Source organism: Ahaetulla prasina, chromosome 15 (assembly GCF_028640845.1).
Source record: "Ahaetulla prasina isolate Xishuangbanna chromosome 15, ASM2864084v1, whole genome shotgun sequence".
NCBI classification, from domain to species: domain Eukaryota; kingdom Metazoa; phylum Chordata; class Lepidosauria; order Squamata; family Colubridae; genus Ahaetulla; species Ahaetulla prasina.
This window is the reverse complement of record NC_080553.1, coordinates 15656470-15671435: the sequence shown is the minus strand read 5'-3', so window position 1 is coordinate 15671435 and position 14966 is coordinate 15656470. Positions and strand designations below refer to the sequence as shown.

Here is a 14966-nt window from a genome sequence, read left to right as displayed (position 1 = left end):
GCAGGCCAAGTTGAGAAACGCCTGAGCTAAGCTGCAGGTCCTCTGAAAGAGACAAATGGGGGGCTTAAGAAAGACGAAATATAAATAAACAAAAGACAGAAGCAGGGGGTTGGACTAGACGGCCTCCAAGGTCCCTTCCAACTCTTGTAACTTGTTACTTGATGTTGGATTGCAACACCCGGCACACATATCCAGTGATAGATTGCATATATTGCAATCCGGCAACCTTGGACAGGCCCCGGAGCTCCCGAGCTGTACTCCAGCAAAGATTATTATTTTGACAAATTGCACATTATTCAAAGCTGCCCGAACGATGCGTTGGAGGACGTTGCTCTTGAAAGATGCGGGGCGTTGGGAGTCGAGCCATTTCCAAAATGAGGCGGGGGCAAGAGAGAGAGAGAGAAGAGGAGGACCTAGAGCCGTGATGGCGAACCTATCTCTACGGGCACGTGAACCATCACCCCAGCTCAGCTCAACCGCACACGCGCGGGTGCCTCCCGCCGGCCAGCTGATTTTGGGGTCTCTGCTGTGCATGCTCAGGGGCCGGGCACATGCGGGAGATGTGCCCGCATGTGCAAGAGGGGATCGCGTGCACATGTGCGGTGGGGGCAGGAGGGGGGGGTCACACACGCATGTGCGGCTGGGGTGGCTTCTACTTTTACTACCGATTTGCAACGGGAGAGCATGCATAGATCACCTTCGATGACATTGTGGCAGGTGGACAGAGCCTTCCGCCGGTTTTGCTACTTCAGAACCGGATTGGACCGGGAGCAACCCACCACTGATGTGCAGGGGGCAGGGGGAGTGTAGTGGGGGCACGCCACCCCACCTCCTGTGGTCCATTTTTTTTGTTTTTGTTTACATTTATATCCCGCCCTTCTCTGAAGACTCAGGGCGGCTTACAGTGTATAAGGCTGCAGGGAGGCCTCTAGGCCCCAAAATGGGCACGGAGGTTTGCATGCACATGTGTGGGCGGCTTGGGGAGTGCGAGGGGGCTGTGCATGCACACATAGAGGGGGCAGGGCGCATGGTGTGTGTGCGTGCATTGCATTATGGGTGCCGGCACGCGTGTGTCCTATTGCACGTGACAGCAAAAAAGGTTAGCCATCACCCTAGCCGGCGCATTTTCACATAACGTCCCAAAAGCCGTTAAGAAAAGGATAGGGCACGGATAGGAGAGAGACAAGCGCACCCTAGAATTCCGCTGTCCCTGCAGCTCAAGGACCCTGCTGATGTTTCTTCCTCCGTTGGCAGAACCAGATCTGGGATCCGGCTTCGATCCGGCCGCTACGGGGGTCCCCGGCGACGATCGGAGTAAACGCAGCGGGTACACGGCGGCCTACCGGGCGAGCTCGCAGCATTTTTCTCAGAAGGGAGAGGAGAGGAAGAAATGAAGGAGGCTCTGCCCACCGTCAGGCGAAGAAGAGGACCACGTCGGGGACTGAGGGACCTCTGGTGTGCGGGGAGCACCGCGCTCCATCCTAATCCTCCTCCTCCTCCCTCCGCCTTGGACCGGTGGTGATGGAGACGCGGGCTGTTCGATGAACCGGGCTGGGGACAGGGCCATGCTAACAAATCCTCCTTTGTATTTATTTGTTCTTGTCATACAGGGGGTTTGTTCCTGCTATGGAACTGTTCTGTCCCCCTCGCCTCAGTCTGAGCGATGACTTTATTAGCCGACACTATCAGCTCTGGCAGCAAACTAGCGAGCGTCTGCCAAGTGTCTCTGTTATCTCCCTTGATGCCGATGATCAACAAACAGTACTTCAGCTCTAGTCAAGCAGTTGATTTGCCTGCTATGAACAGGCATAGCATCCCTTGCTGCTTTTATATCCTGTGGGGTGTGGCTCCATGACTCAGCACTTCCTAGGCCTGCCCCACCCCTGCTTCTGTTGTTCCCGCCTCTCCTGTCCAAGAAACCTAGGGACCAGCCAGGCCTGATGGCCATCAGCTGGGTCTGGAGGCGTGGCCTGGGGGGAGAAAGTATCAGGGGATGGAGGCCTCGTTATCTCCTCCACCTGGCCTGCCTCTGGCTCCTGGAGCTGAGCCAGGGAAGCCGGTGCTCCCGAGGTAAGTCCTGATGGCCCTTCCCCCTCACTTTGCAAGTCACTTTCTGGCAGGGGGCACAGACACAACAGGAACAAATAGGAATAGATGTTGTGGAGTCTATGCTTATGGGATGCGGGGAGTGGAGGGGGTCCCGGCTTGCCTGTCACGTGCCAGAGATCCCCTCCTTGTGGTGAGATTGGGCCGCGATTTGGCAAGGACGGGGCCCAACACGTCCCGCCTTTTGCCAACCTTCTCGTCCGTGGTGGAAATCTCTCCGACGTGTGTTCAGAGGCTCCAGGATGCCGAGAGGATCCTTTTGCTTGTGGATCATGCTTTGAACTTCAATTTTATTGTGTTTCTCAATCCTGGGAACTTTTAATCGGGGGGGGGGGGGATTCTGGGAGTTGAAGTCCACACATCTTAAAGAAGTTCCCAAGGTTTAGAAACACCACAAATGGATGGAGATGGACTGGGAATTCAATCAATCTGGCGCCTCTCTCTCTCTCACACACACACAAATACACACACACACCTGAGCAGAATTGGAGCTTTTCTCTCTGTCACACACACACAAACACACACATATCTGAGCAGAATCGGAACCTCTCTCTCTCTCTCTCTCTCACACACACACACACACACACCTGAGCAGAATCGGAGCCTCCCCGCCTCTACTCCCTAGGAGCAGGGATTACAAAACTGTTTCCGGAGTCAGATGAAAAAGCGTCTTGTGGCACTTACTGCATAAACCGACTTGGATTTTTTTTTGCCCAAATTTTGGGGCGTGTCATGGAAGGAAACCAGAATCCGTAAAAAAGCTTACATGGGATTAAGACGGGAGTCTTTATTGATGATCCCAACTTTTTGAAATTTGTATATTTCTTCCTTTATTGGGTTTGGTTTTTTTTTTGGGTGCGGTGTGGGGGGAAGATTCGTTGGGGAGGGACGGTGGCGAAGGTGAGGGTTGCTGGCTTCTCCTTCGCAGCATCGGTCAACAATTTCGAAGAGGAGGGGGGGGGTGGAAATATATATATTTTCTTCTGTTTAAAGAACAGCCTTTGTGCCTCTGTGTGCCTCCATCTGCCCGGTCTGCGTCTTTAAAAAAAACAACGAACGGTATCCTGGCGCGCCTAAAATGAGGAAAACGTGTTTTCCTGAATTCTTCCCCTTGGGATCCCTGTGGGTTCATTTCTTACCTTCCAGTTTTGAAACTGGTCCCTGGTTTAAGAAGTGTAGAGTTGGGAGCCGCTGCTCTAGAAGTGGGGGCCGGGGGGGTGGGGGAGAGATGCTGGGCAAAAACTGCATTGGGTTTGAATGACAGTAACAGATTTGGAAGGTACCTTGGAGGTCATCTAGTCCAACCCCTTGCTGACACAGGAGACCTGTGCTAGGGATTCGAACCCGCCGACCTTTCTGATCGACAAGCTTAAGTGTGTCTTAGCCACGGAGCCTCCTGGTCAGGGTTCCTGCAGTTTTGCATGCAACTTCGGGGTGGGGTTGTTGTTGTTTTTTTTCCCCATTTTGTTCCATTTATTCACGTCCAGAGTGGAAAAAAGGAAATTGCAAACAGACAAATCTGGGCCGGAAAAAGCATCACCCGTGGCGTCTCTCCCCGGAGAGTTTGAAGCCCGTCTCTGCAGCCTTTTCGTCTTCTTGCTAAAACCAGGTTCGATTCTGCCACGCGGCCCTCTTATCTTGTGGCCTTCGTGGCCGCTCTCGTTCTGCCCGCATGCCGTCTCATGGGTTGGGGATTGACCGAGGTTGCGTGGGAGGAGGCGCTGAGCGGGTCTCGGCCGTCACCACGGCTTGGTCCCCCACGTGGCCTCCGATCAGTAGAGAGACGGCTCCTTCCACGTGGCCGGTGGCTGCCAGGGCGATCACGGCCTCTTCCGTTGAGAAGCCCATCTTCTGCAGCTGCTGGAGCCTGGGAAGTGGGGTGGGGGTGGGGGACGAAGAGAAGAAGGCAGCATTGGCGTCAGAGGCCAGACGGCAGGGTGTGAAACGTAAAATTTGTTACTACCGGTTCTGTGGGCGTGGCTTGGTGGCGGTGGCGGTGAGTAACGTGACTAGGTGGGATTGGCCAACTTTTCTTTTAAAAGCATTTTTTCTATAACCTCTTCGGCCGAAGAGGTTGTAGAAAAAATGCTTTTAAAAGGCTCTGCCGATCAGGCAACTCAGCTGGGATCGCCGGAGGAGCCTTTTAAAAGCATTTTTTTTACAACCTCTTTGGCCGAAAAGGTTGTAGAAAAAATGCTTTTAAAAGCCTTTGACGATCCCAGCTGAGCCGCATGATCATCGGAGGTGTTTTTTTTTTTACTTTTAAAAGCATTTTTTCTACAACCTCTCCAGCCGAAGTTGGAGGTTCTACTCAGCTCTCTGCCCACCCGATTTTTCCCACGGACTTACCGGAGGGAAGAGACGGAAGATTTGAGCAGCTTCACTTCTTCTTCCTTTTGGTCTTGCAGAGAGGCCAGGATTCCCGCTTGTATCAGCTCTTCCTCCGTCGGGAAATTTGGGAGAGGGAAGTAAGGGGAGCCCAAAGCCTGGTGGGGATCTGAGAACGGGTGCTGGGACGTAGGAGGAAACGGCAGCTGGGACTCCTGGGTTATCCTTTCGTCGGTCCAAGATGGAGGAGGGGGCGGAATTTGGATGGCAATCATCCCGGCCAGGTCGGGTGGAAACGTCTCCTGTGCAGGAATTCTGGAAGGCGGAAGAAAACAGGTCAAAATGAGTCCGATTGGAACAATTGTCTATTAGATAGCAACAGCACTTAGACTTACATACCGCTTCATAGTGCTTTGACAGCCTTCTCTAAGCGGTTGACAAGAGTCGCCTCTTGACCCCAACAATCTGGGTCCTCATTTTACCCACCTTGGAAGGACGGAAGGCTGAGTCAACCTTGAGCTGGTCAGGATCGAACTCCTGGCTAGTGGGCAGAGTTAACCTGCCATACTGTTATGGCAATATTAATAGCACTTAGACTTATATAGCGCTTCATAGTGTTTTTACAGCCTTCTCTAAGCGGTTTACAAAGTGAACTTATTTGCCCCCCAACAATCTGGCTCCTCATTTTACCCACCTCGGAAGGACGGAAGGCTGAGTCGACCTTGAGCCGGTCAGGATCGAACTGCTGGCAGTCGGCAGAGTTAGCCTGCAGTACCACATTCTAACCATTGCGCCACCACAGCTTATGACTGTAATAGACCCTGCCCATCACGGTCGTAAATTGTGATAGACAATAAAATGGGTCGGTTATGTGACCAACCCTGGTTTTATGACCTTGTTTGCAGCAGTCATTAAGTAAACGCTGTGGTCGTTAGGCAAATCAATAGTTTAGCTGAAAACAGGAATAGCAATAGCATATAATAGACTTAAATGCCACTTCATAGTGCTTTTACATCCCCCTCCAAGTGGCTTATAGAGTCAGCCTCTTGCCCCCAACAATCTGGGTCCTCGTTTTACCCACCTCGGAAGGACGGAAGGACGAGTCAACCTTGAGCCTGGTGGGATTCGAACTGCCGAACTGCAGCTAGCAGTCAGCTGAAATAGCCTGCAGTACTGCACTCTAACCACTGCGCCACCTCGGCTCTCGATTGTGAACAGGGCGACTTGGGATGGTGGACCACACCGAACTACAATCCTTCAGCTAGCAAGGGGTGTTTGGGAGTTGTAGTCCGGCAGCCCTTGAAAGCAAAATTGACGTCCTTCCAAAATACCTTTCTTGTATGTCCGGAGTTGAGAGGGTGCCGGAGGCGAAGGGCCTGATGGAGTGAGCAAAAACTCTTCTGAGGTGGCTCCAGTCAGAAATCTTCTTTCGCAGCCTTGCCAGGCGCCTCTTCGACGAGCGACCAGCACCGTCTGAGGCATTAAGGACAATCGTAGACTCATCAAACCGTCATAGCCCTGAAAGGGACCTCCGAGGTCCTCTGGTATATTCTAGTATTTCCCCCCCCCCTTTACCCCAAAAAATCATCAAAAAATCGTTTTAAAACCTGGGAGGGCTGCCAATGATTTCGGAGCCACATGGGTCCTAGAAGTGGCCCCCTTCTCGTCCCCTATCCCACCCTCGGAGGCTGTTCTGACCTAGGCGCCCTTAAAAAGAAGAAGCAGAGTCTTGGTCCCGGCCAAATCTCTTTTATTTACACGACTGTGAATTCCTTTCATTCGCAGCCAGCAAGTCCTGTCCAAACAGTCTTTCAAAGGAATATTTATCAACACAGACCTTATCTCGCTTGGAAAGCTGCCAGGTAACTAGTTTCCCAAACGCAGTGCAAGGCAAAACTTGGCACTGAGTCGCTCAGAGTCATGGAATGAACAAATTGTTTCCTGCAAAAGCCCCCTCCCCGTTCGCTCCTCTTTTGTTTCCTATGGGAGGGGCCAATCACCTCCAAGGTATGGCTTTACTCCTGAGTCGACCCTGCTTTCTGAGTTGTTCTTGTCTTCTGGCAGCTATGCGTATGCTGGGAACAGGCTGTTCCTCTGCCTCGCTGCTGTCTAGCTCCCTCTCTGTCCCCGACGCAGAGCCCTCATCCGAGCTTTCCCCAGCTGCCAGGACTGGCCCATGTTCCTCCCCAACCTCCTCACTCTCCGACTCTGCTGCCAGCTCCGCTGCTCGCTGGCAGGCCACAACACCGCCCACATATTTGGAAAGGATACAGGCTAGTAGTCCCGTGAGCAACCCGGAGACGTTCAGGAGGAAGGGAGAACGCGGGGACAGGATCTCCCCGAGGCCGAACAGTAATCCGGCCAGCAGAGCCACAGACAGCCACCCCGAACGCTTTCCGTGGCAGCCCAGCAGAGCCAGGTGGACAGGGATGTAGCCGCTGACGGTGGCCTGGGGTTCAACGCCCCAGAGTCCAGCCAGGAACACGTAGAGCAGGGCTGAGACGGCAGCAGAGACCGTGTTGGTCCGGAGATAGCCAAGGGCCCCTTGCTGCAGCTCCAGGTGCCAGCTTAGCAGTGGGAAGAAGAGCAAGCTGGCGGCCAGGAGGGGGCCGTTGGCATGGCCCAGGCAGTACGTCACCAGGCGGAAGGCTGCAAGAGAAGAGACCTCGTGCTGTTAACGCCGCTTCCTTTCCTGTCATTTAGAACACCCCCTTTTGAGGTGCTCCGTGGCCCCTGAAATAGGTCCTTGGTTCTTCTCGCCGCTGAGCCAAGTTTCGCCTAACCTGTACTTTTGAGCCGTAGCTTAAAAATGCAATCCGACGGAAGCACGAAAGAAATCCGTAAAATTCCAGATGGAATTACTAAGTGTTTGTAATCGGGATGTCCGTCTAACCTGGGCGCCTTTAAAACTCGTGCACTTCAACACCCAGAATTCCCCAGCCAGGCAGCCACTCAAGTATGAGATACCCCATCATCCCCAGCTGGGTGCACTAGCTGTAATTCAAGGCATGTAATTCAAGGAGCGAGGAAAATAATCTTTTTTTTAATTTAAATACTTTTTATTTTTTAAAACAAGACATAACAAACACTAACATAAAACACATACTTTTCTTTACTTCAACTTTGTATTATTTACATTTTGCCCTCTAGCTTTCTTTAATTATACTTATTTTTTTGTCCAATTATCCCTTATTTCTATATATATTCCATCATACCAGTCATTATAATAATACATTTTCTTCCATGCACTACCCTTTTTTGTGTGTGACCTTTTCCTCCTTTTTAGTCATTAACCATTTCTAATTTCTATCCAATTATTATTATTATTATTATTATTATTATTATTATTATTATTATTATTATTATTATTTGACATTGTTTGGCGGACGGCACCCTGAGAAGTCCCTCTCTGTGTGAGCGTACGGGTCGGTGGGAGGCATGTGGTAACAGCAGGCGGTCCCGTAAGTACAGAGTTTAGTCTACACAACATAACATTCTGTAGCTTCCTTTTCTTTTATCTCCTTTGTTAATTTATCCATCTCGGCACAGTCCAGGATTTGAGGAAAACCATCTTATAATACAAGAGAAGTTTCAAAGATGGAGACCAACCTTGCAAAGGGCTACTTAGCAAGCTGGGGGATAAGACCAAATGTTCTCCCACGCCGGTCACCCAGAAGACAGCGAGCAGCAGCATCAAGACGGAGGAAGCGATGGGGAGACGTCGGACGCACCTCAACCTTGCGGTGAACATACCCCCTAGGAGAAGAGAGGGCTGTTATTAATTGAAGGGAGCGGTTCAGCCGATTATTGAAACTTTTATTCCCAATAAACCTCATACCACGGAAGGATGAAGGACCTTGCTCAGGTATCTTCTGTGTCCTGCAGAGATCAAGGGGTCAGGATCTCCCATCGTCAACCTGGCACCTGCCATCGAAGGGGAAGGGCGGGGGGGGGAGGCATTTGAGGCAATCCACACCTGCGTATCTAATGGTAGGAAAATGGGGAGGGGGAGGCTCATATTTGGGGCAAACTGGCTCATATTGAGCCTTGGTGGCGCAGTGGTCAGAGCGCAGTACTGCAGGCTGCTACTGCTGACTGCCGGCTGGCTGCAATTGGGCAGTTCGAATCTCACCAGGCTCAAGGTTGACTCGGCCTTCTCTTCCTTCTGAGGTGGGTAAAATGAGGAGCCAGTTTGTTGGGGGGCAAGAGGCTGACTCTGTAAACCGCTTAGAAAAGGCTATAAAGCATTGTCAAGCGGTATATAAGTCTAGGTGCTGTTGCTATTTTCCTTCCTTCCTGACTTCCTTCCTTCCGTCCGTCCTTCCTTCCTTCTTCCCTCCCTTCCCTTCCCTTCCCTCCCTCCCTTCTGCACAATGGTTAGAATGCAACATTACAGGCTAACTCTGCCAATTGCTGACAGTTCGATCCTGATCGGCTCAAGGTTGACTCAGCCTTCCATCTTTCCTCGGTGGATAAAACGAGGACCCAGATTGTTGGGGTTTGCAAGAGGCTGACTCTGTAAACCGTTTAGAGGGGGACTGGAAAGCGCTGTGAAGTCTTACGCGCTATTGCTCTCTGCAAGACCGCTCGGCCCTGGGTGTGAAATTCCAGCAGCCTCAACAACCCACAGTTTCTTACAACATCCTTTGTTCCAGTGGCGAAATCTGAACCCGGGTTGCTGCCGGGTTTGCTGGCTGCGGGTGCTCACCACAACACCAAACGCAAACTCTCCTGGTTTAGTTCAATACAGGTAGTCCTCGACCTATGACTATTCATTTAGTGACCGACAGCACTGGGGAAAAAAAAAACCACTTGGGGACCATTTTATCACATGCACCCCCTCGGTCAGGTGATTAAAATTCAGAGGCTTGGGAACTGGCATGTACTTATGATGGTTGCAGCGTCTCGGGGCGGGGTGGGGCGGCGGGGCAGGAGGGGGGGATCTTCCGCGACCTTCTGACAAACGAAGTCAATGCGGAAGCCGGATTCATTTAACAGCCATTATTACGAACTTAACAGCTCGCTGAACGACTGCAGCAAGCAAGGAAGGTCGCAGTGCCGGGGGTGGGTGGGGCGAAACTCACTCCACCGATGTCTTGCTTAGCAACGGAAAGGCTGGGCCCCCACCGTGGCCGTTAAATCGAGGACTCGCCATAAAACGTGAAAGGCAATGCCTTTCTACAGAGGAATTATTGAGTCTGTCATTTGCACCTCTATAACTGTCTGGTTCGGTTCTGCAACCCAACAAGAAAAACACAGACTTCAGAGGATAATTAGAACTGCAGAAAAAATAATTGCTACCAACTTGCCTTCCATTGAGGACCTGTATACTGCACGAATCAAGAAGAGGGCCGTGAAAATATTTGCAGACCCCTCGCATCCTGGACATAAACTGTTTCAACTCCTACCCTCAAAACGACGCTATAGAGCACTGCACACCAGAACAACTAGACACAAGAACAGTTTTTTCCCGAAGGCCATCACTCTGCTAAACAAATAATTCCCTCAACACTGTCAAACTATTTACTGAATCTGCACTACTATTAATCTTCTCATAGTTTCCATCACCAATCTCTTTCCACTTATGATTGTATGACTGTAACTTTGTTGCTGGCAATCCTTATGATTTATATTGATATATTGACCATCAATTGTGTTGTAAATGTTGTACCTTGACGAAGGTATCTTTTCTTTTATGTACACTGAGAGCATATGCACCAAGACAAATTCCTTATGTGTCCAATCACACTTGGCCAATAAAAAAATTCTATTCTATTCTATTCTATTCTATTCTATTCTTTTTTTTTTTTTTTTTGGAATTCCCCACGTTTGCCTGCCGCAGGGAACAGCCTGGGAAGGAGGAATTCCTTAGAAAACTGGAATTAAAACAAAAAACAAAAACGGAACTTCGGTGGATTTGGGTTCTTGTCTGTTTTGCCATGCTGCCTCTGAGTCACATACACACACACACAGCCTGCAATTCAAAACCTCTGCAATTGAATTAAAGCCCACCCCACTCGGGCATTTGCAGCTGTCCATTCTATAGGAAGCCCCCCCTCCCCCCCAACCCACCCCCATTCTGCAGTCCTGGGAGTGAGCGGAGGAGGCGGCCTCGCTTGCAAACAGGGGGACATATTCCCCACCCCACCCCAATTGATTTCACCCGGGGCCGAGAGAACGGCTGCTGAAGGCAGGATGTGGAAGGATGTCCCCCCCCACACCACCCGCTTGTCTGCCTGGCAGCTGATCCGGTTTGGAGAAGGCCGCCTTTGCAGCCATTTTGGACATGCCAGCAGCTTGTCCATGCGGGGCACACGGCTGGCACATGTTGGGATGAGTGAGGGAGCATCTCAAAAGAGGAGGAAGTAGGCTAGAAGACACGGGGGGGGGGGGAACGGGAGGGGGGATGGCTCTCCCCACCACCTTCCAAGTCTATGCAAACCAAGCCAGCTTTTTTCAACTCTTGGCCAGGGGTTGCAAAGACCCTGCTGGACCCAATTCGGGGGGGGGGGGAAGGGGGGGCATGTGTGCAGGTTGGTGTGGGTGTGTGTGCGTGTGTCTGCGCTTATCTCTTATTTTCTTTTATTATTATTTTTTTTCCCCCTCCACTGAGCCTGGCATTCTCTACGACTTCCTTCTTGGCTTCCTATACCCGTTTCGCCAGCTGGCCACGTCGCCCATCTCTTTACAATCTCTTTTAACAAAACCACGATTCGGGGGCTTCTTGTGTTGTAAGTGTTGTACCTTGATGAAGGTATCTTTTCTTTTACGTACACTGAGAGCGTCTGCACCAAAGACAAATTCCTTGTGTGTCCAATCACACTTGGCCAATAAAAAATTCTATTCTATTCTATTCTATTCTATTCTATTCTATCCTATCCTATCACACTTGGCCAATAAAAAATTCTATCCTATCCTATCCTATCCGATCCTATCCTATCACACTTGCCAATAAAAAATTCTATCCTACCCTATTCTATCCTATCCTATCACACTTGCCAATAAAAAATTCTATCCTACCCTACCCTATTATTATTATTATTATTATTATTATTATTATTATTATTATTATTATTATTATTATTATTATTATTATTATTCTATTCTATCCTATCCTATCCTATCCCATCCTAAGGACTCAGGGCGTGTACAGGCAAAAATAAAACAGGTAATACAATATACAATTTAAAATACAATTAAAAAACTTATTTTATAATTAGCCTAAAAAGTTAAAATATGTAATAAACTAAAACCCCATTTAAAATTATTAATAGAAAATTTAAAATTGATAAAATTCAAGCCAGCCCGCGAATGAAAAGATCGTCTTCAGTTCATGACGGAAGGTCCAAGGTCAGGTATTTGGCGAGACCCGGGGAAGCCTGCTCCAGAGTGTGGGAGCCCCACAGAGAAGGACCTTCCTGGGGCCGCCAGCCGACATTGCTTGGCGGACGGCACCCTGAGAAGTCCCTCTGTGAGAGCGTGCGGGTCGGTGGGAGGCATGGGGTAACAGCAGGCGGTCCCGTAAGTACCCAGGCCCTAAGCCATGGGCGCTTTAAAGGTCGTAACCAAAACCTTAAAGTGCACCCGAAGGCCACAGGTAGCCAGTGCAGTCTGCAGGAGGCGGTGTTACATGGGAGCTACGCGTAGCTCCTCTATCACCGCGCAGCTGCATTCTGACTAACTGAAGCCTCCGAGTGCACCTCAAGGGAGCCCCATGTAGAGAGCATTACAATAATCCAAGCGAGAGGTAACGAGCGCATGAGTGACTGTGCACAAGGCATCCCGATCAAGGAAGGCGCAACTGCGAACCAGGCGAACCTGGTGGAAGGCCCTCCTGGAGACGGCCGTCAAATGATCTTCAAACGACAGCCGTTCATCCAGGAGGACACCTATCCTATCACACTTGGCCAATAAAAAATTATATCCTACCCTATTCTATCCTATCCTATCCTATCCTATGACACTTGCCAATAAAAAATTCTATCCTATCCTATCCTATCCTATCCTATCACACTTGGCCAATAAAAAATTCTATCCTATCCTATCCTATCCTATCCTATCCTATCCTATCACACTTGGCCAATAAAAAATTCTATTCTATTCTATTCTTTCTGGAGGAAGAGGAAGAGCCACCGAACTTCCAACCAAACATTGGCGTCTAAAGGAGAGGCAAATGGTCAATACGAGGTTTGCAGCAAAACCCGCTCGCTATCGCTTAAGCCATGATTTGTTGGATGGTGGCTGGCTGGATTCACACACACACACACCCTGCGAAGCTAAACTTGAATCACATTCGTGGCTCAGTCGCATCCGCTAAACACAGCTACTGTCTTTAAAGTAACAGGTGCCTGGAGGGTTTAAGCCACTTTGAATCACAACCTGCATGGTCAGAGAGAGTTGTGGTGCCACACTGAGGAGGCTTCCCCAATTAAAGCCACCTTCAGAAATCAGTTTCACAATGAAATGCTAAAAGCAACCGGCATTTCCATGAGGAAAGTACGGTTCAGAAGAAAAACCACCAAGAAAAAAAACCCCTGCCCTGTCACAGGAATGTAGAACGAGAGCGGGAAGGGACCTTGGAGGTCTTCTAGTCCAACCCCCTACTCAAGCAGGAGACCTTATACCATTTCAGACAAGTGGCTCTCCGGTTTCTTCTTAAAAGCCTCCAATGATGGAGCACCCACAGTGTCTGGTGGCCAGCTGTTCCACTGGTTAATTGTCCTCACTGTTAGGAATTTTCTCCTTAATTCCAGGTTGCTTCTTCTCCTCCATCCGTTGCTTCTTGTCCTGCCTTCAGGTGCTTAGGAGAATTGCAAGGGGCCTTGGAGGTCTTCTAGTCCAACCCCCTTGCTTTGGCAGGAGACCCTAAAGCATTCCAGACAAATGGTTGTCCGGTCTCTTCTTCAAAACCTCCAGTGATGCCTGGCATTCTCTACTACTTCCCCACAACTTCTGGAGGCAAGCTGTCTCTCAGTTAGCCAGTGGAACAGCTTGCCACCAGAAATTGTGGCTGCTCCCATCACTGGAGGTTTTTGAAGAAGAGACCGGACAGCCACTTGTCTGGAATGCTTTAGGGTCTCCTTGATGAGTTTCCATTGTTTCTTCTCAAGGTGCTTTGGAAAATAAATTGACACCCCCCTCTTTTTTCGTGGCAGCCCCTCAAATTCTGGAATCTTGCTATCATGGTTCCCCCCCCCAGTCCTTCTTTTCTTTAGACTGGCCAAACCCCAAATCCTGCAACCATTGTTCTTCGTATGTTTTAGCCTCCAGGCCCTTCGATCCTCTTAGTTGCTCTTCTAGTTACTTATGACTGTATGACTGTAACTTTGTTGCTGGCAATCCTTATGATTTATATTGATATATTGACCATCAGTTGTGTTGTAAATGTTGTACCTTGATGAACGTATCTTTTCTTTTTATGTACACTGAGAGCATATGCACCAAGACAAATTCCTTGTGTGTCCAATCACACTTGGCCAATAAAAAAATTCTATTCTATTCTATTCTATTCTATTCTGCCTCTTCCTCCCCGCCAACCCCATTCCCTTCTAGCACTGATGATGTTACCTATGGTCATGAAACATATGAAAGAAAACAACCAAGCTCAGAGACCACCAAGGACCCCACGGTCGTCCTCCTCTTCCTCCTCCTTCTCTCTGCAAACCCCACTCCCTTCTAGCACTGATGATGTTATGACTATCACTAAGTGTTGTATTTTATGATTCTTGACGAATATATTATATTTTTTCCTTTACGTACACTGAGAGCAATATGCACCAAAGACTAATTCCTTGTGTGTCCAATCACACTTGGCCAATAAAAAATTCTATTCTATTCTATTCTATTCTATTCTATTCTATTCTATTCTATTCTATTCTTTGCACTTTTTCCAAAGTCTCGACATCTATTTTTTTTTTTTGCAATGTGGGGACCAAAACTGGGTGCAGAATCCCAGCTGTGCTCCTACTAAGGATTTTTACAAAGAGGTTACTAAGTGGTTACTCCTTTGGCTGGGGTTGATGGGGAGTTAAAATCCCAAGCCAGGAAAGTACCACCTCGTAGCCCACCCCTGCCCTTCCCTTTGGGGTACAAATTGACCAAAGTACCACCCCTCCCATCATCCACCGCCCCCAGAGCCAATGCAACCCCATTGGCAGATGCCTCCACGTTTTCCAATCCTTCCGCCTCTTGCGCGAGGATCCCCTAAGAAGCGGCCGGACGGTACCATTCTAACATCTGGCGCGGGGGGGGGAAAGGTGCATCCCATCGGGGTAAAAAAAAAATAAAAAAAGACCCGACGACCTCGCTCTCGTTTTCTCTCGCCCTTTCTCCTCGTCTTACCTTTCTCTCTTCTTGGCGGCCCTCTCGGTTTTCTTTTCGGACAAGCGGAGGAAAAGCGGAGTCAACCCCCCCCTCCTCTTCGCCTCGCGGTGGTAGCGTCCCTCGCTGAAGGAGTGGAGGGGGGGAGGGCGAGGAGGAAGAAAGCCTCGCGCCTGCGCAGTCGCGGGCTGCAGAAAGACCGGGAGGACGTT

At 49.7% G+C, this 14966-nt stretch overlaps 2 protein-coding genes across 11 annotated transcripts in view; one reads left to right on the top strand and one right to left on the bottom strand.

The window, feature by feature from the left end:
- The window catches only part of EMID1 (EMI domain containing 1), a 36115-nt gene extending 33319 nt beyond the window's left edge, over positions 1-2796 (top strand). For all 7 annotated transcript variants that reach the window (XM_058158048.1, XM_058158049.1, XM_058158047.1 and 4 more), the window contains one exon: positions 1255-2796. In XM_058158048.1, coding sequence (XP_058014031.1) covers positions 1255-1394 — 140 coding nt within the window. In that variant the 3' untranslated portion in view covers positions 1395-2796. The remainder of the gene's footprint in view (positions 1-1254) is intronic.
- Positions 2797-2873: 77 nt separating this feature from the next.
- RHBDD3 (rhomboid domain containing 3) lies at positions 2874-14914 on the bottom strand. Of its 4 annotated transcripts, none has more exons than XM_058158057.1 (7): positions 14776-14890; positions 8273-8313; positions 8044-8190; positions 6706-7083; positions 5766-5907; positions 4456-4749; positions 2874-3973 (listed from the first exon to the last, which is right to left on the bottom strand). In XM_058158057.1, the coding sequence occupies exons 3-7, from the start codon at positions 8183-8185 to the stop codon at positions 3787-3789; spliced, it is 1143 nt and encodes a 380-aa protein (XP_058014040.1). In that variant the 5' UTR covers positions 8186-8190; positions 8273-8313; positions 14776-14890; the 3' UTR covers positions 2874-3786. The 4 variants fall into 4 exon arrangements, with proteins under 4 accessions (XP_058014040.1, XP_058014038.1, XP_058014039.1 ...); XM_058158055.1 differs by lacking the exon at positions 14776-14890 and adding an exon at positions 9519-10438; XM_058158056.1 differs by lacking the exon at positions 8273-8313 and having other exon boundaries at positions 14776-14914.
- Between the last annotated feature and the right edge of the window lie 52 nt (positions 14915-14966).

What these genes read in the sequence shown, in the direction of transcription:
- RHBDD3 (XM_058158055.1), bottom strand. Translation starts at nt 9,823, where the DNA reads ATGTCCAGGATGCGAGGGGTCTGCAAATATTTTCACGGCCCTCTTCTT. An exon ending in AGGTCCTTCATCCTTCCGTG is followed by an intron (nt 8,191 to 8,272) that starts GTATGAGGTTTA and finishes CTCTTCTCCTAG; the next exon opens with GGGGTATGTTCACCGCAAGG. An exon ending in GCTAAGTAGCCCTTTGCAAG is followed by an intron (nt 7,084 to 8,043) that starts GTTGGTCTCCAT and finishes CTTCTCTTGCAG; the next exon opens with CCTTCCGCCTGGTGACGTAC.